The following is a 22,168-nucleotide window of genomic DNA, read 5'->3' as shown; positions in this document are numbered from 1 at the left end:
TCAATAAGCATTCAGTATCAAAACGCCATATTGTAAAAAGGATCTCATAAAAGGATACCATTTAACTGGACTCTTCAGAAGGTTCTGAGTAAATCTTTCACATAAAACTATTACAGAATCTGACTGGGCATGGAATGAGAGTTAAAAATAATACACAAGATGCAAATCATGAGGATGGTCAGTTTTCAACTTGACAAATATTAACAGTAGAGCCCCCTACAGATTTGTACAGAAACGGTGAATTTTACATATTCTTTCATCTGGAAAAAGAGATATATAGACCACTGGCAGCATCTGTGGATAACAAAAATTACTAAAACTATTTTCAGGCCTAATTAAGGAATAACTGAGGAATATCAGAGGCAGAACAAAGAAAGATCAAGGTTGATGATTACCTCAAAATAATGAACTGCACATATACTCCAAAGTTTTCTAGGACTGGCAGTCATAGGGAAAAGACTAATGAGGCGTTTATTTAGTGCATTCTGGTAAACAAAACCAAAGTATTCCAACTATACGTAATGCTACAGAAATACTACACCATACTCAAGAAGTTACAACACATAGTTACAGAAGAAGTTAATGTTGAGGACACACGTATGTCGTCTTCACTTAAAAAGACTTAATTATATCCATAAGAATATAGGGGTAACTTTATGCAGCTTTTGAATTTTGCTCCTATTTATCCAATTATAACGTAAACCCAGTGATACGGGCTAAGACGAATTGATACGGCACAGCAGCCTGTAGTATACGTTCCCACAATGGGGAAACACGTTGCACTGTAATATCTCATCACTTATCGCAGCCCTGTAGCTTACTAGATTACTTTTCTGTATTGCAACTTTTCCTGCCTGTAGGGATGGTTTTCAGTTCAGAATGGCATGCAAACCCATGTTTTTAAACAGTGTTAATTGTATTATTAAAAAAAAAATAATCCAGAAGCACTTCATTTATAAAAACCCTCATTTGCACAGTAATCCAAATTATTACTGTTATTACTATGAGGCTGTATTATATTTAGCCTAAGTGAATCACTCAGGAAAAACCTGTAGGATGAATCTTATATAAAAAACCAACGCCAACACCAGTTAAGTTACTACAAAACCCCAACATTTTAATCTTGAAGACTTTTCAAACACGACAGTAATATGGTTGTAGGAAAACATGTTATTTCTTAGAAAGAAATTAAGTATATCCAAACAAATTTGTATCTTTTCCAATTACAAAGCTTGATCTTCCTCGTTCAGTTCCGCATTGCCAACATGGCATTTATGTCCCAAATAAGATTCCGCAACTGATCCATGATCTGCTTCAGCTGCTGATTCTTCTGTTTCAGTTTCTGTGGGAAGAATTTATTAGAAGATTTTTTTGTGATCAGTTCAAATAGCACACTCAGAAATTCAACAAAAGTTACAGTGTTATGAAATACTATGTGGATCTTTTTCTCAGCTGTCTGTGAGCAGTATTAGGGGGATAATACATCCTCTTTAAAGCATACTTTAAAAATACAAGAACGCCTCAGAAGTTAAGGACCATTGCTAGAGAGGGAATGCTGTTTCTTTTCACAGCAGTCTTTTTATCAAAACACTTGATCCCTTCAAAAACTGGAGGCTTGTGGAGATCGGTCCTCTCTTTCCAAAGTCCGAAAGATAGCACTTTAAGTTGGAAGAAAGAATTCAGGGAACAGGTAAATTTATGTGAATATATGATGTATAACTTGGGTGCACAGAAAAGTGAGTGACTAACAGTAAGAATTTGAAAAAGCACAAGGTACAGGTGAAGCCAGTCAAGCTTTTCCAGCCCTTCTGCCTATGTAGGTGAACCCAGATGTGCTAAGGCCTCCTGTCTTGAAACAGATATTCCCAAGCATGCTGAACTGTTCAAAACTAGGTAATTGTTTTTGCGAACCGCAGACACATTTGAAGGAACAGAAGGACAGCAGACTCGTTTTTATTTGGGCACATAACCAGAACTTAAAAATTATGTCTTTACAAAAGAAAGATCAGTGCATTAGGACGTCGCACAATCTCCCTAACCTTTCATGTTTCACAATAATACACACATCTATTGTGGCTGATTTATTCATTTTCCTGCTCAAATCAAAGCTGTCAAGAACTAAGTTACTGTGTATTGTTAACAACCCTCTATGTCCTTCATTTCATTCGGATTTGATAAGATGTCAGCCTTCTCGCATTAGAGATCAAACTACTTATTCATTAGGGAAGTCCAGAGTTCCAAGCAAAGTGAAAGCACAGGAAAGACTTGCTACTATCAAAAGAGGATGAACTATTCAAAATCTTTTGGGTTTGACATAACATTGTTATCTGCACTACACAAATGGCAATACATTAAAAGGGTGACTCAGATCAGTAATACAACCAAAGTAATTGGAACAGTGACAAAAGGAAGAAACAAAAGAAGCAATATCCTGAAAAAAACAGTCCCCTGATCAGTCTCACCAATATTTTTAAGTTGCCCAGCTCATCAGCTGGGAAAGAAGCCCAGAGAAAAAAAGGACCTTGTCTATTCACTTCAGACCTGTAAAAATGGTCTGAAGTTATATGGTAATTAGACTTAGATTACACGGGAAACATGGTACTTTGAGTAAGGGAAATATTCCTCAGTACAGACTTTGTGGACACATTCCCTGGAAACAGAGACAACACTCAACTCCAGACTCCTGAGAAGGATATAAACACAGAGGTAGATCAGTTCATGTGCACCAGCTCGGAATTTCTAATCAAGCACTGGACAGACTAAAAAGTATTTTAAAGATAACTATGTGCATTTATTTAATGCTTCTTTCTTGTCCATTTGCTAATCCAAGACTTCATGATATACAGCAGAGATCCAACTCCTAAAGATCAGAAAGCAAACCCAGAAGCATGTAGTTACCACGGCATCCAAATGACAGAATCGCAACTATCTCCCTACGAAAGCTCGTAATGCAAGATCTTGATGCTTGAGAAAGCACAAGAGGGATGAGATAAACAAGCATGTTCATACCTGTGGCATTTTTAAACATATTTCTGTTTGCCATTCTCAACATTCAATCTGAGAGGAACGAATGAATGTTACATCAAAACTACTAGTCTAATGCAAGCTGTCACTCACTGACACCGAGGGCATGCAATGTCACAATTTTTCAAAGCCTTCATCAATAGAAATGAAGGCTGAACAGTCAGTGCTGGTTATTCAAGTCGCAAATAGAAAGAAGAACCGTTAACCTCCGATATGCAGATTGTGCTCTCCCTCCACCCATGTGTAACTGTACTGTTACATACTGTTACGTAGGTATGCTCACGTGAACTTTATGTAGGTTATGGCCAAACGACTCATTCTGTAAGACTGTTTTAATTTCTTGTGCAAGTGTTACGAAACTGTAAATTACTTGATGCTAGACAAGGGAACTTCAAATTCTATTTCATTCCTTTTCAAAGCATCTGCAAAGACAAGAAGTATACAACTGTTTATTTATCTGAAGATAATTTTAGAGCCTTGTCTTCAGTGAAGAGCTATTTTCTTAGCTCTTCTGTTCTACTTTTTCTACAGACAGGAAAAACATCTAAGATGAAGCACCATCTCTGGATTGCTAGGCTGAAAAAAAGAATAAAGAAAGCGGAAAATATCCCCTTCAGATGCACGGTCTCCTAACTGAAATGCATATAGTGATCTTCATTACCTGTCTTTGACAGGCAGTGGTCCGCACCACAAAGTACTACATAATTAATATGTTCTGCAGCACTGGCAGCGCTGGCCTCTGCTTAAGACTTTGCTGAGCCAGTAAGAACATCTCAACTCAGGCCTAACCTTGGAAAGATAGGTGAAATGGCCTTCTTGGGAAATGGGCAAGTTCTGCAAGCAGCTTCTGCAGTAACGACAAATTTTTGTTTGAACAGATTGCTTGCAAGTTGTCTCCCACTCTTTCCTCCTTCTGCTGAAATAACTTTGTTGAACTCTGGACTGCTCCTCAGGATGAACAGTTGTATGAAACAAGAAAAGGTACTTCATCCTACATATATGCTACAGCTTCTAACTTTACCTGTTTTAAGATAGCAAAGGAAGATTATCTTACATGAGGCAGTTTATAATGAGTTTAAGAGATCCAAATCCACCTCACATCTGACAGGTACATTTCTGTTAGTCCCTCTCTGTCAGAAGAGTGATGTGACTGAAAACCAATCCTAATGGGTCTTCTTTGGTGATACTAATTTTCAGTGGGGTTAACTATCCATTTTGACTGACACTGCAAGTACTATGGCCAGCATAACGGAGTTGGCAAGGACTGCACCTTCCAGTAACCAACAAGACCTTAGTAGGCTTAGGTCAGGTAGGACATTTACGAAAACACGTACAGAAACACAAAACCCACATAAATGAAGCAAGTGGGAAAACCCTAACATACATCTAGAATATAGCTGTCTTTCAAGGAATGCGCCATGAAGAACTTGACATGTTTTGTACAGATCTGGGCTCACTAGGACACAGTAATTTCAACTTTGACTGAAATAAATTTTTGACTTAAACTCATTTCTGGTTCACTTTCATTTTATTTAAAATCAATGCTGTCTAGACCAATCCACAACTTTCTATCAGAGATACATCAGAACTTTCCTCTCCACACTATTCCCGTCTCTCTCCTCATCTGTCTTTCACATTTTGAAACCTAAACATCATCACTATGAGTCATTATTCTGCACTCAATTAATTTGTTAAAAGTCACTTCTTCAGGCAAAGATAATAGCGTAAACACTGTGGAAGAGTAAGACTACATTCCAAGTGATGCCTGTAAAAACATCAAAAGTACTTGCCTATGTTGTACAGACACCTATTCAGCTACAGGAAAACAAACAAAAAAAAACCATCAACAACAAAAAAAGGGGTGTTTCCATCTTGAAAATGTTATATAAAAGACCGTTCTCCTGAATGCTGTGCCAGCTATAGTTTTTACCTGTTCAAGACTTGCAACAGTACAGGCCAGAAGTGCATCTAAACGCAATAAAGCATTAAATAGCAGCAGTACCCTTACTTGCATAAATCTTAGCAAAATTAAAACAACTATGTTTACTTTGTTGATTACCACTCTACTACAGACAGAACTTGCATCACCATCTTTTCATGAGCATGCTATTCCTTCTGACTGTTAAACTGCTGCAGGAACTGACTGTCAAAAGTCTTACAAAGGTGACAATGGCCTCTGCATTTCCTTGTAAGTCAAACCAAATAAATTTCTACAGAAACACAATGTTTGTGATAGGTGAGAAAAACTAAAGCCTGCCCTGGCAATTTTAAGTGAGCCCTTCATAATGAAATCTCTGAAGCAAGCAGGTAGAAAAACCTCTTTTTTTTCCTTCAGTTTTATAGTCAAAAGACTTACAATGTTACATGCACACAGCAGGAAAAAAAAAAAAGTGACAGAAAAAATGCCTCAACACTTTGCTCAAACTCAAAGCTGACAGGTGATGTTCTAACTCATGGCTACTCAATTGATACCAAGGCCCACTTTCCATCATAACAAACTCCCATATCCACCTATTTATAATATTTTCTCAAATGGGTTTAAAGTAGTCATCCATAGAAAGCACACACTCACTGAGTTAGTATACACTAACTGCTGTGTAATTAAACATTAACACGCTCATCGCTCAATAATTACAGCTTTTCCTGATGTCATTCACAGACACAACCGTTCTATCCTTACTGGAGATGAGAGACTGGGTTTTCTGCCTCCCTCTTCATCTGATCGCGGAAAGGGAAACTGCTCCTTCTGCATGCACAGCTCTGCTCCCAAAACAAGCAGAGGCATCGGTGACAGCCTGTCCTCCACTGCATGCTCAATATTTTTCACATATGGAACCAGAGAGCAGTTGCATGTATCCACTGCTCTGCTGTTCAATGAGGAATAAGTGTGTTCATTAAAACAGATGGATGTTTGCTTCGTACCCCTTATTTACCATTCAATGATGAAGTCTGAGGTCTTATTTACTGAGTACCCTCTAAGCTATGTAGCTTGTAATGGAATTATCCATTCCCCAAGGTGCTTCTCCACCACACTCCTCAGCGTTACATCTCCATTCTTAACATGAAAATCACACAGATGTATGATCCTCTAAGTCACAGGAACACTATGGATAAAACTGGAGTGCCTACTTTGTCCAGAGACACCTAAGATTCAAGTCCATCCCTAAACTTCACATTTTAACAGCTTCCCACATATTCAAAGGACAGCTATCACCAACGGTATGGTGAAGAATTAATAACTACCACAGACATTTTGTGGCAGAGACAAGGATAAAAATCCAGTTCTCAAATGCAGCCTTCAGTTACTTACACACTACTCACATTAAATCCTTCCTTCTCATTTCCAAATTCCCTGTTCATTTAATGCCTTCCTGCCAGTTACACAATACATAAACCAGGATTCTTATAATCTCATTTATCACAATACTGATTCAATCTAAACAGTGCCTAGTCTGCAACAAAAGCAGAAGAGCTCAAGGACTCTTCCAGAAAAGAAAGGAGAGGGAGAGGAACCAAATGTAATAAAGGTTACAACAATATCCATTTATATGAGGACAAAAGGTGACAACTGGGATCGTACGGACAGCTTTAAGCTTGCTGTTTCCTAACTTTTCTCACCTTTGTAACCATGATACTGTTTTGATAGGAAGCTACATGAAAACCTTTGTATGCAACATTTTATATGAAACTGAATAGGAAATATTTCATTATACAGAATAAAATGCACCTGAGTGCTGAGAGCTGGCTGATGACATTACAAGACCACTTTACATAATTTTCTACTGGAGATGGGGAGAGGCTCCTGATGAAAAAGGAAACATCTCAACTCATCTTCAAGAAAGGCGAGGAGGGGATCCAGAAAACTACAGGGCGGTCAGCCTAACCCCTGAAAGACTATGCAGCAAATCCTTCTGGAAGTCATCTCCAGAGACACAAATGACATGGCGACTGGGAACAGTCATCCTGGATTTACCGAAGATGTGTTGTGCCTGACCAACATAGATAGCCTTCTATTGAGAAATGACTGGCTGTGTGGCCAACGGCAGAGCAGGGGATTTTCTTTACTTTCATATTAGTCAGGCTTTTGACACAGTCTCTCATAGTATCCTTGCAGCCAAAATGGAGAGGTGTAGTTTGGACAGGTGGATTATAAGGTTGATGGAAAACTGGCTAGACTATTGGATTCTAAATGTCGTGATCATCAGTATCAAGACCAAGTGGCAGCTGGTCACTCTTGATGTTTCTCAGGACTGATACCAAGGTAAATATTCTTAATATCGTTAATGACTTATCCGCTCTTAATGACTTAATCACCATATCAAAGTATCTAATTTGTGGACAACATCAAATTGGGGGAAGTGGTCAATATACTCAGTGGAAAGATGTTCAATTCAGAAGGACCTCAACAGGTGGGAAAGGCAGGCCAACACCTATCTCACAAACTTCAATTAAACTACACGAACTACATCTGAAAACAGAATAAACTCATACAGCAGCACAGGCAGAAGGCTGACTGAATAGAAAGCGTATTTGCAGAAAAGGACCTGAAGACCTTTTCGAAACTTTCTGACAAGTTGAACATGAGTCAGCAGTGGATCTGGAGCAGTGTACCTATCAAGACAAGTGAAATTGTTATTCTCCTCTATTTGGCTCTGGAGAACAACTGTCCAATTTGGGGCTTAATACAAAACACTAACATACGGAGAATGTCTAGTGGAAAGCCACCAAGATGACTAAAGCTATATTTGTTCAGTCTCAAGCAGAAAAGGCTAAGGCAGGATCACGATGCTGTCTTCAGCTACCTAATGAAGATCATAGAAAAGACAAAGCTGAACTCTTCTCGAATGTACACAGCAAAAGGATGAGGGGCAGTGGGCATGAGTTACAACAAAGAAAATTCCTACGTAATATTACGAAAACTTTCACAGTGAAAGTTGACACTTCAGAAGGGCCCAGAAAGGATAGAATTTCCATCCTTACAGATATTGAAAATGCTACTGGGTATGAACTTAAGCTCAGTCTGAGATTTGTCATTTTCTGTTCTAAGTCCTGTCAAATGTACAAGACCACGGACCCAAGGTGAGCCTGACAACTTGACAATATTACAGATTATGTTATACTTAGAAGGTAAAAAACCTGTAGACAGAACATTAAAGACTCAAAAAAATATGAAGACAAGTGAGGAAATTTTGGTAACAACTTCCAATTGTTGCAAATAGTAATTATGTTCAGTGAAAATTGGATCAGGACTTGTCCAAGTAGACCAATGCAAATGGTAAACTGATTCTGGAACAGTAAACTCTTTATTCTAGAAAAGAGTCAACCACCTCAACAATCAGGAATAAGCAACGTTTTTGGGAACTGAAGAAGAGAATTGTTTAGTACATAAGGTAGAGGTAGTCACTGCTCAATAAATAGCTTGGCTGTTTTATAATAACGGTGCACTAAACCCTGTGCTGGCAAAAATCCCTTTTGTTTTTAAGCTTAATAGGTTTTATTTAAACCTACAGTTGCTAAATAAGACTGAATTGCTAGGACAGAAATTCATTACCTTGTAAACTGATCTATATTTTAAATTAATGGACAAATACTTCTCAGCCAAGGTGAGTGCATTAAACTTGCTGACCTAAAAATAGGTCTGCTACAGCTGAATAAATAAATAAGACCAAATGATTTCACTATACAGTAAAACGACATCAAAAGCTATTATAGTATTTAGAAACTCTGCTACATCAACAGGTTCTCCTGGGCCATGAGTGAGGTGGTGAGTATAGGAAGTATGTGACACTTTTTCTCCTCCACTGAGGATGGGCCCTTCCCAGACAACTGCGGAAACAAAGCCGAGTTGCTATAATTCACGTCAGTGGTTCCTGGAAGGCAGGACGTCTTTGTGTGAGAATATATGATCCACAGGGTTTATATGACCTACTAGTTTCGGCTGTGCTGTGTGCTGCAGGGCAGTTAGTGTCTTTCACATATATCCAGAGCCACTAGAGGGATCAGACTGGCTGGGATACCACAGCAAGAAGGGCAAAACTAAGAGACCCATGAAAGGTCTAAGAATTCAAATGTCTCGATAGTGTCAAAGTATTGGGTTATTGCAATAATGCTTTTTTTGGTATCAGTAACATGCACCTAACTGAAAAAATACTGCCTGTGAGAGCAGGACAAGCAGCCGAAGGAAGAAAACACAGTGGGTCAAGAATATAAAAAGCCGCTTCGTCTGTCATGTTGGTTTCCCTGCCACAGCATTCTCATCAACATTTTGTGTTACTGAAATTTTGCTAAAATAAATTAAGCAAAATTGAGTTGGAGGTGGACATTACATACTACAAAGGACTGAAAAGCTGTCAGAGTGCCAGCTATAAACCAGGGAGGGCTCTCTGAGCCCATCAGCAAGTGTCAGATATTATGACCAATGAACCTGATTCTAGTGATTTTTCCTCACAAAAATCAGATTTTCTTTATTTCTAGACATAAAGATCAAAGCACTTTCTGTTCTGTAATGTATTAAAATTCGAACTTTGAGAGTGGCAGTGGGTGTGCTTTTACATCTGGAGGGAGACAAAAGAAAAAAAAAAAAATCAGTGCACTTTCAAAACTAGGTTTTGTATAGTTTAAATTTCTTTTGCAGCAGTTACTAAATATTTGTCCACAAGAATACTAGTGAAAGTTCAACTATCTTGTGAAGATTTACAGTGGAAAACCTGGAAATTATGTCTAGGCATTTACATGTAAATACAGGATTTCTGACGAGATTTAAGTAAAGGTTTTAATGCATTCTCAGTTATCAACTTGCTACCAATGGTCCTGTAACACCATCAACCTTTTTAAGGTTCAGAACTCACCATAAACATTTATGAAATTCTCACAACATCACACCAAGGAGGTTTAAAAACATATTAGCATACAAGTAACATAAAAAGGGCAAAAATATGTCATAGAACCATTAAAAACACAGCAAATACAGACAGTTAAGCTTATTAACACTTAAATATTGCAAATAAATGTGCATAAATTCACAGCACGATATCACATACATAATATACAACCCTGCTACATCAGCACTGAACAGAAAGAATACAACAGGAAAGCTGACAACTGCTTTTCTCTAAATTCATGTAGTCCTCATTTCCTCCTGCACAATATGCATGCATTTTTCTAAATAAATGGGTCATGAAAAATTCAGTACAACTCTGTTGAAGACAAATTAAAATATCAGAAATATTTTAAAAGCTGAAAATCCACCAATTATTCTCTCCATAAAGAAATATTTTACTCATTTATATCCTTTGTTCAGTTATTTCTGTAGATTATGCCTCCTTTTTACTAAGCATTTACAGATTCTACAGCTACAGAAATATTTAATTAATCCTATCTTTGTATTTTACAGTTTGAAGAAACAATGCTCAAAATTGTGGTCTGGTAAAAATACATATTTTTAATCTCAGTATTACATTAGCATTTACTACAGCATATTTATTTTTAGATTTGAATCCACCTTTAGTAATTGTACTCAATTGCATGCTGCTACTCAAACTGAAAATTTAACAGCGTCTTTATCATACATAGTACATTTTTCTCTCAATGTGTCAAGACTCAATAAACGCAACACTTAACAAAAGGAATTGTCTTCCTCAAACTGTCAAAATACAGAAGGTAGACCTGAAAATCCTTTACCAACTCACATCATTGGAATCATATTTACACATCTGATGCTCAATACCCATTTCTTTAAACACCTGAGGTAAGTTTTGAAGAGATGTACGTTCAGTGGGCACCTTAACTCAATCTGTACTGCCAATATCTAGAGGCTTAAGCATAAACATAACACAGCACATTAAGAAGAATATATGTCGGTTTAAAAAGAGGCACAAGTTAAAATTGTCAGGAAACCTAAACTCTACAGACAGAGGTGCAGCTAAAAAAAATTGCTTACTAAAAGGAATTCTGAAATAGTCACATACAAGAAGTATTTATTACCTAGTCATCATGTATACTGCATTTAGCACCGCAATCTAGAAATTTAAGCTTTGTAACAACAAAGCAACAATTTCCATTTTATGCAAGTTTATTTCCAGTTTGTTACCTTATTTACTTCCATGATTTCCCTTCTCTCTTCACTAGCAAAACGAAGCTGACTTGCAGCACTACGATCATCGTGCTTGGAGCCATCTTCTTCAACATATGGAATAAGTTGCTGTGAAGACAAGAAGCATTAGCTTTAGGGAAAAAAAAAGAAAAAAAGAAGAAAAAGAAGAAACCAAACCCAAGAGATACATAAGGTACTACCATTTTCTCCAAAGGTTCAAACTTCCCAAGAGGATGTGGAGACAAGCTTACTTCATCGCCTCAAACACAAAGGCCTCGGAATGACCTTAGTCAGTTCCCCAGGAAAACGATGTGCTTCGAAAAGACACAATCCCATGTATTACCATGCCTAGACCTAAGCAATTTCTCAGCTGCAGGCAGAACGCAGTCTTTACATTTTAAGATGTTTATCACAGATAATCCTTGAACTCTACAGATTGTGATTTTAAAATTTAATATGCTGCACTGTGAAATACCACAAACGTGAAGTTATCATTATTATAAAGTATTTCGGTGATATACTAAACATAATTATGACTGGCTTTACATAGATACTTGGTTAATTCCTAATTATGACTTGCTATTGTAGTGGGTCTCTGTTTGGCTATTCTTAAGGCCGGGCCCACTGTTACCCAATAGGAGTTTTTCGATAAGAATTTTCGACTGTGATCTCCTCGGGCACACAGCGTACTACCTTTTATGTAACCTATAAAGACAAAAATCTTTAATATTAGTTTAGAAATTCTTTATCAATGTATGTTCCCCTCCTAAAAAATTAAATTAAAAAGAATCAGTAAATATACTAGATACAGAACAAACACATGCTTCTGTGTCAGAACACTCACAAGCTGCAAACATTCTATTAAAAAATAATTATAAGCAGTAACATTTCATACATAACGTACATCCACAAAGTCTTTGTCTGTTGTTAATTTTTCTGTCCTGAACTGAGAAAAGCTGAAGTTGATAGCAAAATTACATCCTTGTTCACATACACGTTACAGACAAATGAAAGACTAGTAACTGATGCAAATGACCAAGAAGATATTAGTTTATAAGTCTGCAAGCAAGTTGCTCATCACATGCACATTAACTCATTACTTCAGTTGGGGTGTAATATTATAAAGTATTTGGCAGCATTCTTCAGCGTTCTGATGGAAAACTTACTTTGGTTTAACCCACTGAAAATTTAATTTCCTTCTACACAAAAATTTTTGTAGGGCATTCTTATTAAGCTTATCAGAGTGGACAAAAACTACCACACTGAACTGCGTCATAAAAATGTAGTAAAGGTTAACAACTTACTACATTTGCATACCATAAAGAAGCAGGAGTGCGCCTGCTAACTACTCTTGGAAAAAACTCCTTCTCTTTCTGATGGTAAAATAAAGTACCACTCAAAGTAGAACATTTCCTTTGAAAATCCTCCATCTTTCAGAAAAGCTAGTAGAAAGAAAAAAAAAAGCAAACACAAAAAAACCCAAACAAACAAAGAAAAGCAAACACCCAATACAGAAACGAAGCAGGAAATTTAATCAATTAGACAGCTTTGTAGTCAGATCTGCTTCACGATTATCTCATGCCTTGCTAGGCTAGTTAACAGAAAGTTGGTAAGAATACCTATTACATTGCTAGAACACATTAGTGAAAAAATATAAAAACATTTCTATCGATAACAATGGACCAAGGAATATTAGTAGGTACTGACTTCTCTTGACTGTGGAAAAAAAACAATAAAAATTTGTTGATATTCTTTAAAATATGCTTAGAATCATTAAATAACACAATTGAGACTATTATTGAAAAGCTGAAATAAGAATTTAAGGAAGCTGACCCAAGAGGAATGGTGTGCCACTCTCATTCACCCTAACCAATAAAAGATGAGGAGGCAAGCATTCTGCTAACTTCAGAGCAAAAAAGACTAAGTCGATAGAAGAAAAAAGAATCCCAACTACCAATACAAAACTCTGCTGTGTATAAGGTATCAGTGAGACCTTGCATTAAAAAAAGCTTACAGTGACTACTCGTTTTCCCTATGAAGATTCTTTTTCATCCTGGTAACAGGAAAAAACTGTTAAAAAAAAACCCAACCAACCCCACCCCATCCGAGCTCTATGGGAAAACAAGACACATCAAAAGCTTTCAAAGGGGACGCAAGTATTCAGCTACTGCACACAAGTCAACAAGCCATGAAAAGAGTTTTATTTTTTTTAATCGGAAAGTTATCTTACTCCTTTGCTTGCTGTAAGGTTTCCAAATACCTTTCTCTGAAACACATGTCAGTGACTGCTGACAGAAGTGGATTAGTAGTCTACAATGGACTGTACAGAATGGGCTCCTTCATTTCTTTATTCCTATTCAGTGAAGAGACTCAAATATAAAATACAATGCTTAAATGATTAAAACTCAATGGACAATCAGAAGTCTGTTAATAGAGTTGCCTCAGAATCCAGAGGTCAGTAATTAAAGAACTTCACGGTTCTGCTTAATACAGAGCAATAGTAACTCAAATTGTAACACAAAACAGGCTCTAAGAGTATTACTAGGAATTGCTTTAAGAGTATTACCAAGAATTAGAAACAACTTATGAGGGGGGGGAAAAAATGAAGTTTTGATTTTACTAGGAATAACATTTTTATTAGGAAAAACTTCGTCCAATCCTCCTTCCTGCACTGTTAACTTTTCCATCACCACTGCACGTTCAGCATTGGTTCATTCGAGCTCAGCGGGTTAAGAGCAGCTGAGTGAGGGAACTACAGAGGCACAGACTGATGGCCAGAGCAAGAGAATAATGATTATTAGTCAGGGAGCCAGGCTGGCAGGTGAGAGCTTAAAGTAGACTTTTTCTCACTACACAACTTCTTAAAAATACTTGCCCTGACTCTTTTTTCCCTAGGCGAAACAAACCGGTGAATGTACCAAGAAGCCTGAGGAAAAAAGGCTAAAATTTCAAATGAAGTTTGATTTCAATTTTGGATTCCTCCCAACTGGTACGGATTGTTGATGTTAACGCGAAAGTTTCACAATCTTTCCACCAACTCCAAATAATAAACAGAATTCAGTCCACCGAACAATTCCAGTCTCATTTAAAACTTGTTATGAGTCTCCTGCAACTATGGAGAGCAGACGATATGCTATGCAGAGAGTGGTTATTCTGATTTGTAATTTATATATGAATAAAGATACTTACTTCTATGGGAACAGGATCGAGCCCAGCACAGTTTTCATTGCATTTATCATAGACTAATCTCAGTTTTCTGAAGAGTATTGATAGCTGACGGAGATGTTCCTGCAGCTTTCCCAGTCTGTCTTGATACGTTCCAGTATGATAAGTAACACCATTCGGTAACTTAGAGAACCAAAACCCCAAAACATTAAAAACATCATGTTAGAGTTTCTGCCACATGACATACATAAAACAAAATAAATCAGAGGGGGGTTTGTACATTTTAAAATAAGACAATCACACTATCCGTACAAAAATCACTGAAATCTCTATTTTATCAACAAAATTCTGTACTTTATCTGCTTATCTGATGTGCCAACTCACTGCTGTCAAACAGCTTCATGTATTCTACACTTTGGTCATTGTCAATCCCTCTGTAACTCTTTTAAGTGAATGTCTTCGAAATGCTTAAGCATGACACTGTTGTTATCAGAGTATTACACTTCAAGACTTTGTGTCTCAACCCCAGGCCACAGTTCAGAGACACAATGCAAGTGAATTCACCATTAGCAAACGCCAAGGACATATACCCATATGTAAGATAACTACAGAAGGAAACTGCCAGAGTGATGAAAATACAGAGGGAACGGGAATGACTTATTTGTCTTCTGCTCTCAACAGAGAAACACAGCAAAAGTTTGTAGGTTTTCTCATTAAGTAGCGACAAATAAGGATTATGTCCACTTTAACAAGAAAAAGAAGTGTCAAAAACTTCTAGGTGGAAAACATTAGTGAAAAAGAGCAATGAAAATTCCTCTAAAATTAATCTCCAGATGTTAACAAAACCAGTGAAACACAACCAGCATATAAACAGACTTCACTATTCATAAGGGAAAACACAGATATTAAGTGTATTTAGAGTATATTCATTGTGGGCGAGATAACAATTCAGTGTTTCTGAATGTTCTCCATCTTCACTTAATGTACGGGAGCAAGCAAATACATTAAGAGCTGTATTCACTTCTCCACTCAATCTCCCTTTTCAAAGCAGTTTGATAAAGTTATGTATTTAAATGTCCTAAGCTACCTCCTGTGCCTACAGACACGGGTCGATGGTGGTAAAAACATGGGAAGCTGAGGACCATAAAAAGAAAAAGTTATTTCTCACCTGCATGTTCCTCAGCAACTGGAAGATTTCCATGGTCCGAAACACAATGTCCTGCACAGTCTCTTGGCCAATTCGACAGAGAGAAGCTGTATTTACCTCCCTAGCGGCTTGAGCCTGTGTCCCTGAGAAAGCTCCAGGCGGCATGCCTGCCCCAGCGAGAGGGGGAGTTGACATCTCTCGCCGTTAACCAGTCCCACTGAGCCCAGCTGCAGCAAGAGGTTAAGAAGGAATGATTAAGTACTTGTTTTGAGTCCGTCATAATAAACTTTTGGATGGTGGCTATGCCACTCCTTTTCCCAAGACGCGGTCCCATCCCAGATAAAACAACTGACACAAGGCGGCTCAGTGCAGTACCCTTCCGTTTGGATACCGCTCCCTCAGCCACTACAGCTTCGCTGGGCAGTGGAACAGGGGGTGCTCCTCGCACATTCCCCCCTCCGAGCGGTCACCGGGCGGGCCCCTGCCCCGATCTGCCGCAAGTGGACACGAAGGGCTCTTTTGCCGAGCTTCAACACGTAAAATCGCAGCCCTCCTCCTGGGCCCCGCGACGGGGACCGGTACCTGCCCAACAGCTCCTCCCGCCCCTGCCTGGAACGGCCTGAGGCACCGTTTACCCACCCCGCAGCCCGGGAGGCCAGGGCACGGGCGGTGCCCCGGGACGCCCAGGGACCCTGCCCGGCTGCCGGACCCCTCCGGGGCTGCAGGCCCCTCCCGGACAAGCAGGCCCACCGGTGCCCGAAGAGCCGCGCGAAGCTACCGCGGCTGGGCGCGACACGTGCCCCGCTCCCCCCGCCCCAAGCCGCAGCGGGGCGGACCCCTCCGGGGCTGCAGGCCCCTCCCGGACAAGCAGGCCCACCGGTGCCCGAAGAGCCGCGCGAAGCTACCGCGGCTGGGCGCGACACGTGCCCCGCTCCCCCCGCCCCAAGCCGCAGCGGGGCGGCCCCCCGCAGGCGGGGGACAAGGAGGGGCCGCCCGGGCCCCGCAGCCCTTCCCTGGGGACGCCCGGTCGGTAACGGGCGCGCCGCGGCGCCGCGCTGAGCTACAGGCACGGGAGGGAGGGAGGGAGCGAGGCCCCCCGAGGCCCCCCCCGCCTCGGGCGCGGCCGCTACTCACGGGGACCGGGGCGCCGCGTTGCCCTGGAAACGCGCAGGCGGAAGCACTCGGCGGCGCCCCCGGGCGCGGGCGACCCGAGGCGGAAGTGACGTCCCGGCAGCCGCCGCCGGGGCGGGGCGGTTGGGTGCCAGAGCCGCGGGCTGTGGGGAGCGGCGGGTCCGGCCCGGGCGGTCCCGGGGGTCTGTCACGGCGGGTCCCCGCGGCGGCCCGGCCCGGCCGGCAGCCCCGGCGGGCTCCCCGTTGAAGGCCTCACTCGGGAGCCGGGTCATTTTTGTGGCTCACCGAGCCCCGTGGGGGTTTACGGCACGTCAGCACCTCGAGGTGTCAGCCCGGCGCCCCGCCTGTGGTTTCCTGGGGTTTAACATCTGGGCACGCTCGCAGGAGTCACAGCAGCCCTGCGCCCGCGTGCAGGCAGCTGGGTCGGTTTGACGGCTTTCCAGGTGCTTGCGCAGGTGCGGCTTTGCTGGTCTGGAAAGGCCTTACACTTGGCCTTCCTGCGTCACAGTATTTGCGTGGGTATAAAACACGCCGATGTTGTCCGCCCCGAGTGCTTGCACCGCAGTAATACAATCAATGCAGGAGCGCCAGTGTCACTCCAGTCTTCAAAAAGGGCAAGAAGGAGGACCCGGGAAACTACCGGCCAGTCAGCCTCACCTCCATCCCTGGAAAGGTGATGGAACGGCTCATTCTGGCTGTTGTTTCTAAGCATGTGGAGGAAAAGATTACCAGGAGTCGTCAGCATGGATTCACCAAGGGGCAACCGTGCTTGACCAACCTGATAGCCTTCTATGATGGCATGACTGGCTGGCTGGATGAGGGGAGAGCAGTGGATGTTGTCTACCTCAGCTTCAGCAAGGCTTTTGACACTGTCTCCCATCACATACTCATAGGTAAGCTTAGGAAGTGTGGGTTAGATGAGTGGACAGTGAGGTGGATTGAGAACTGGCTGAAGGACAGAGCTCAGAGGGTTGCGATCAGCAGCACAGAGTCTAGTTGGAGGCCTGTAGCTAGTGGTGTTCCCCAGGGGTCAGTGCTGGGTCCAGTCTTGTTCAACATATTCGTCAATGACCTGGATGAAGGGACAGAGTGCACCGTCAGCGAGTTTGCTGTTGATATAAAACTGGGAGGAGTAGCTGACACACCAGAGGGCTGTGCTGCCATTCAGTGAGACCTGGACAGGCTGGAGAGCTGGGCAGAGAGGAACCTAATGAGGTTCAACAAGGGCAAGTGCAGGGTCCTGCACCTGAGGAGGAATAATCCCATGCACCGGTACAGGCTGGGGGTCAACCTGCTGGAGAGCAGTTCTGTGGAGAAGGACCTGGGAGTCCTGGTGAACAGCAAGTTGACCATAACCCAGCAATGTGCCCTTGTGGCCAAGAAGGCAAATGGTATCCTGGGGTGTACTAAGAACAGTGTGGCCAGCAGGTCGAGTGAGGTTCTCCTCCCCCTCTACTCTGCCGTGGTGAGGCCACGTCTGGAGGACTGTGTCCAGTTCTGGGCTCCCCACTTCAAGAGGGACAGGGAATTGCTGGAGAGAGTCCAGCGGAGGGCTGTGAAGATGATGAGGGGACTGGAGCATCTCTCCTATGAGGAAAGGCTGAGAGACCTGGGGCTCTTCAGCCTGGAGAAGAGAAGACTGAGAGAGAACCTTATCAACTCTTATCAATATCTAAAGGGTGGGTGTCAAGAGGATGGGGCCAGGCTCTTTTCCGTGGTTCCCAGTGACAGGACAAGGGCCAATGGGCACAACTGGAGCTCGGGAAGTTCTGCCTCAACATGAGGAAAAACTTCTTTACTTTGAGAGTGGCAGAGCACTGGAACAGGCTGCCCAGAGAGGCTGTGGAGTCTCCGTCCCTGGAGACATTCAAAACCTGCCGGGGTGCGATCCTGTGTAACCTGCAGGGGGTTTGAACTAGATGATCTCCAGAGGTCCCTTCCAACCCCTGCCATTCTGTGAATCTGTGATACTGTAATCCAGTTGGTGCAGTTTTGAAGTACAGAGAGGGCCTCCTCTGTGAGGAAGAAGAAACACCTTCAAAAAGAAACCAGGAAGGGTCTGTGAGGGCTGATAGATATGAATTGTCTATACAGTAGGTAGTGCTTACTGTCTGTCTATATACTGAAAAATTTCTTGATATGCAAAAATCAGTGAAGTAACGAAATTTCTCTTTTTCCAGCTGATGTCATACCGAGGACTTTGTATTTGAGTGATTTGGACAATAAATACCTGAAAATGCAGAAGAGGGCAGTTATATACCAGCAGTTCCTTATGAATTCTTAGGAATTACAGTCTTTAAAGTAGTTGTGCTACATTAAAACTGATGTTATGAAAGGTCTTTTGTATGAAATGCATTGCATTTGTAATGCTGTAAAAATAAATCAGAAGTTTGACGCACAGTATACAGCCTTTGTTGAAGAAAGAAGAAAGCAGTCAAGGAACATTCAGGGACAGAACCGTACAAACTTGCTGTCAGAGGCATTTTGCTGCAGAAAACATTTTTTTACCTCAGAAACAGATTAATGAGGGGAAGCACCACCCCTCTCCCTAAACTGAAGCTTTTTGCTGCCTGGCTGAATTCTCTAGCACGCTGCTTTAGCCAAGGCACAATGTAAATAATTACATTTTAACAACGATCTTAGCATAAAAGATACAGAAGTGGTTTCTTAAACAGAAAAATAATGTTTATAAAAATCAGAGGGGGATATTTTCAGACAGCAAAAGAACATCTCACGGTGTCTGGCTGGACACTTGGGAAGAGCAGCCCCTGGAGAATTCCTAAGGGCTTGTTGGATGCCTTGTATCTCAGTTCACTGTACATTAAGGAAATGATGCAAGAACCATTCGAGAGTTGAGCACAAAGGATAATGTTTTCCCTCTTCTGATTGCGTGCCCAAGAGTTCTGTTCCCACTGCTTAACTTGCTGCCCCAGATCCGATGACATGAGAGTAAGGAGTGATTCAGACCACCTACCATTCAGGGCTGCCAGTCACCGACTCCAAATACAGTCGTATCCTGAAGTATGTGACTGCCACGTACAGTAGGCAGTTGAAATACAGAGCCAAGGCTGCGTGCAAAGGGTGCTGAAGAACGTTGCTAGGGGAGCTAATGTTCTTCATTGCCCATCTCTGGAACCGTCTAAATCTGATTTTTCACTCCTAGACAAAGGAATCTCCTCCTTTTAGATAAGGAATATTTTCTTGGTTGATTGAGAGAAACATGAATATACATTTGGCTTTTTAAAAACAATCCATTAAGCAGCCATTGTCTGACTTCAGTTTGGGCCAAGTGCTTTCATCTGGAAGGTGTCCAAAGAGTTCATCTTTCACATCCATTTCAATTTGTGTGGCATCAGTTCAACCAGTGTCTTAGGGTGCTGCAGCCTTTGTTGTTGGGTTGTAGAGAAGCTACCAAAAAACTAACAAAGAGCATATGTCTTCACGTAATATTCTAGTCCAAACAACTTTAATCCAAATTTGAAATAAGGACTCCTTAAAGAGTAACTAGTTCAGAGATTACCATTTTCACAATAATAATGCCTTAGGATTCTTTTATATCTGAAGAGGTTCTCACCCATATGTCCTGAGCAACTCCAAAGATGGCATGGCTATGCTCTATCAGGAAAGCAAAAATCCTCAGAAGTGAGGCAAGAGGATAATTGTTGCTTTTGTTTAAACAATTTTCTGTAAATCAGTCGATATGCTTGCAAGGCAATATAGAATCATAGAATCATAGAATCATTTTGGTTGGAAAAGACCTGTAAGATCATCAGATCCAACCATTATCCTAACACTATTTAAAAATAAACAGAACCGGTGGAATTCCTGGATCATCCTCTGTTTTCCTTGAATAAAGAAGAGTGTACTCCCTCCCAAGTCTTCTCACGCTATTCCTTAGCAGCCGTGCTTTGACACTGCTCTGAGGGTGACAGATGGGCTTAGGGGAAATGTGTTAACCAGGAAGGGACTTTCATTCTCAGTCCTGTCCCATTCAGTGTTTGTGTGTGGATTCAAGGAGAAATAATGGAACTTTGTGGAACCTTTGCCAGCAATAAACAGACAAGGCACAATTTTACTGTTCCCAAGCTGTGACAGATAACAGCACGGCGCATAACTTTTTTAGTATGTGGCCAACACAGACAGTTAAACTGGGTGGAGTTTAATTCAGCAGAGATTCCAGAAGAAACAGTTAACGACTGTGATAAGGTGAGGCAGATTGTGGGTTTGGGGTTTTTTGTGCCAGTGTTTTCCCCATCCAAACAGGGATTTTCATGAACTGTGAAGGCAGCCATTTAGAGGGAAGCAGGATCATCCATAGTAGTGCTAGATAAAATGGGATAAATTAGATAGGATCGGAGCCCAAAGCTTCAGAGCAGAGAGCAGTACTCCGTGCCTTTGCTCAGTAGAGGATGGATACAGCTGTTTTCTGGACCAAGGGGGAGCTGGGGTTGAGCAATTATAACCTCCCTGCCATTACATGATTCTGTTGCACAGCCCTTTGGTGCTGCAGGTGGTAGAAGGACACCAAGAGAGCAAGATGGGAGGGGTTCAGCCTCTCTGCTTGCTTCTTTTCTCCTTCATCCTCTATATATCCACGAGCAAGCTGGTCTATGCTTGCTATGTGTTATTGGCACCTTCTGCTGGGGCACAGAGAAGCAGGATAGGTGTCGTGCCTACTGGGTTTCATGCAGGTAGTAACCAACTTCAGTGGTTTACCATAGCCTTGTTCACAGAGTGGTCAGAAAAAACAATCTGTACAACTCTAATTTCAGAATGGCCTTACATGGCAGGGTGGGTGCCAGGTGCCCACCCAGCTGCTCCCTCACTCCCCCTCCTCAACAGGACAGTGGAGAAAATAAGACAAAAAACTCACGGGCTGAGATAAAGGCAGTTTAATGAAGGAAAGCAAAGGCTGCATGCGAAAGCACGATGCTGCCATAGGCTGATCCAAACAGCACTGGCACATGTGTCCTCTTACAGTATAGATGCTGTCAGGACCTGCTTTGCCTCCATAATTCAGAGTCAAATCCATTTCCCATAGTACAAAACCAAGCATTAACAGATGATAGGGAAGTCAGGTGAAGTGTGATAGTTCAGTGTACATTTGGGGGCTTAGAGCGTGATGTAGCTTTTTGGTTCTCATTTTGCAGTGGGTCCTACACACCCATTTCTTGACCTTGACAGGTATGTTATATCAGTTCTCTAAAGTTTACTTCTTGACCTTCCTCTCAGAAATGTTGCCTTTGGCCCATTTGATGTTCCTTTAAACACCAAAGAACTAGTTTTGCCTTTGCTGATCTCTAGCATGAAGATGGTTGAAACATCCTTCCCTGCGTTTTACATGATGAGCCGTTATGCCCAGCAGTTGGTACTGTCACTGTAACTGTGACATAAGAAAAAGAAAGAAATCGCAGCAAGTCCCCAGACTTCTTCCAGGGTATCCCAATGCAGAAGTCTCATCCTTATAATCTTTCTGCTTTTGCAGTCGTTCAGTTGCTTGTGTCCAAAGAGACATCTGGGAGTCCCAACAAAATCTCAACACTGTGACTTTAGACCCAAGCCCGCAAGCAGATGTATCATGTCTCCTTTTGGTCTGTTGCTACCCAGCG

At 41.5% G+C, this 22,168-nt stretch overlaps 1 protein-coding gene across 2 annotated transcripts; it reads right to left on the bottom strand.

Moving 5' to 3' along the window:
* Window positions 1–1,096: 1,096 nt before the first annotated feature.
* On the bottom strand, window positions 1,097–16,606 carry MED30 (mediator complex subunit 30). 2 transcript variants are annotated; one of them, XM_086465494.1, is made up of 5 exons: window positions 16,563–16,606; window positions 15,450–15,655; window positions 14,306–14,464; window positions 11,114–11,224; window positions 1,097–1,342 (listed from the first exon to the last, which is right to left on the bottom strand). In XM_086465494.1, the coding sequence occupies exons 2-5, from the start codon at window positions 15,621–15,623 to the stop codon at window positions 1,247–1,249; spliced, it is 540 nt and encodes a 179-aa protein (XP_086321620.1). In that variant the 5' UTR covers window positions 15,624–15,655; window positions 16,563–16,606; the 3' UTR covers window positions 1,097–1,246. The 2 variants fall into 2 exon arrangements, with proteins under 2 accessions (XP_086321620.1, XP_086321621.1); XM_086465495.1 differs by lacking the exon at window positions 1,097–1,342 and adding an exon at window positions 9,563–9,578.
* Window positions 16,607–22,168: the final 5,562 nt, after the last annotated feature.

Source organism: Leptosomus discolor, chromosome 5 (assembly GCF_034619465.1).
Source record: "Leptosomus discolor isolate bLepDis1 chromosome 5, bLepDis1.hap2, whole genome shotgun sequence".
Taxonomy (NCBI): Eukaryota; Metazoa; Chordata; class Aves; order Leptosomiformes; family Leptosomidae; genus Leptosomus; species Leptosomus discolor.
This window is presented reverse-complemented; position numbering and strand designations above follow the sequence as displayed.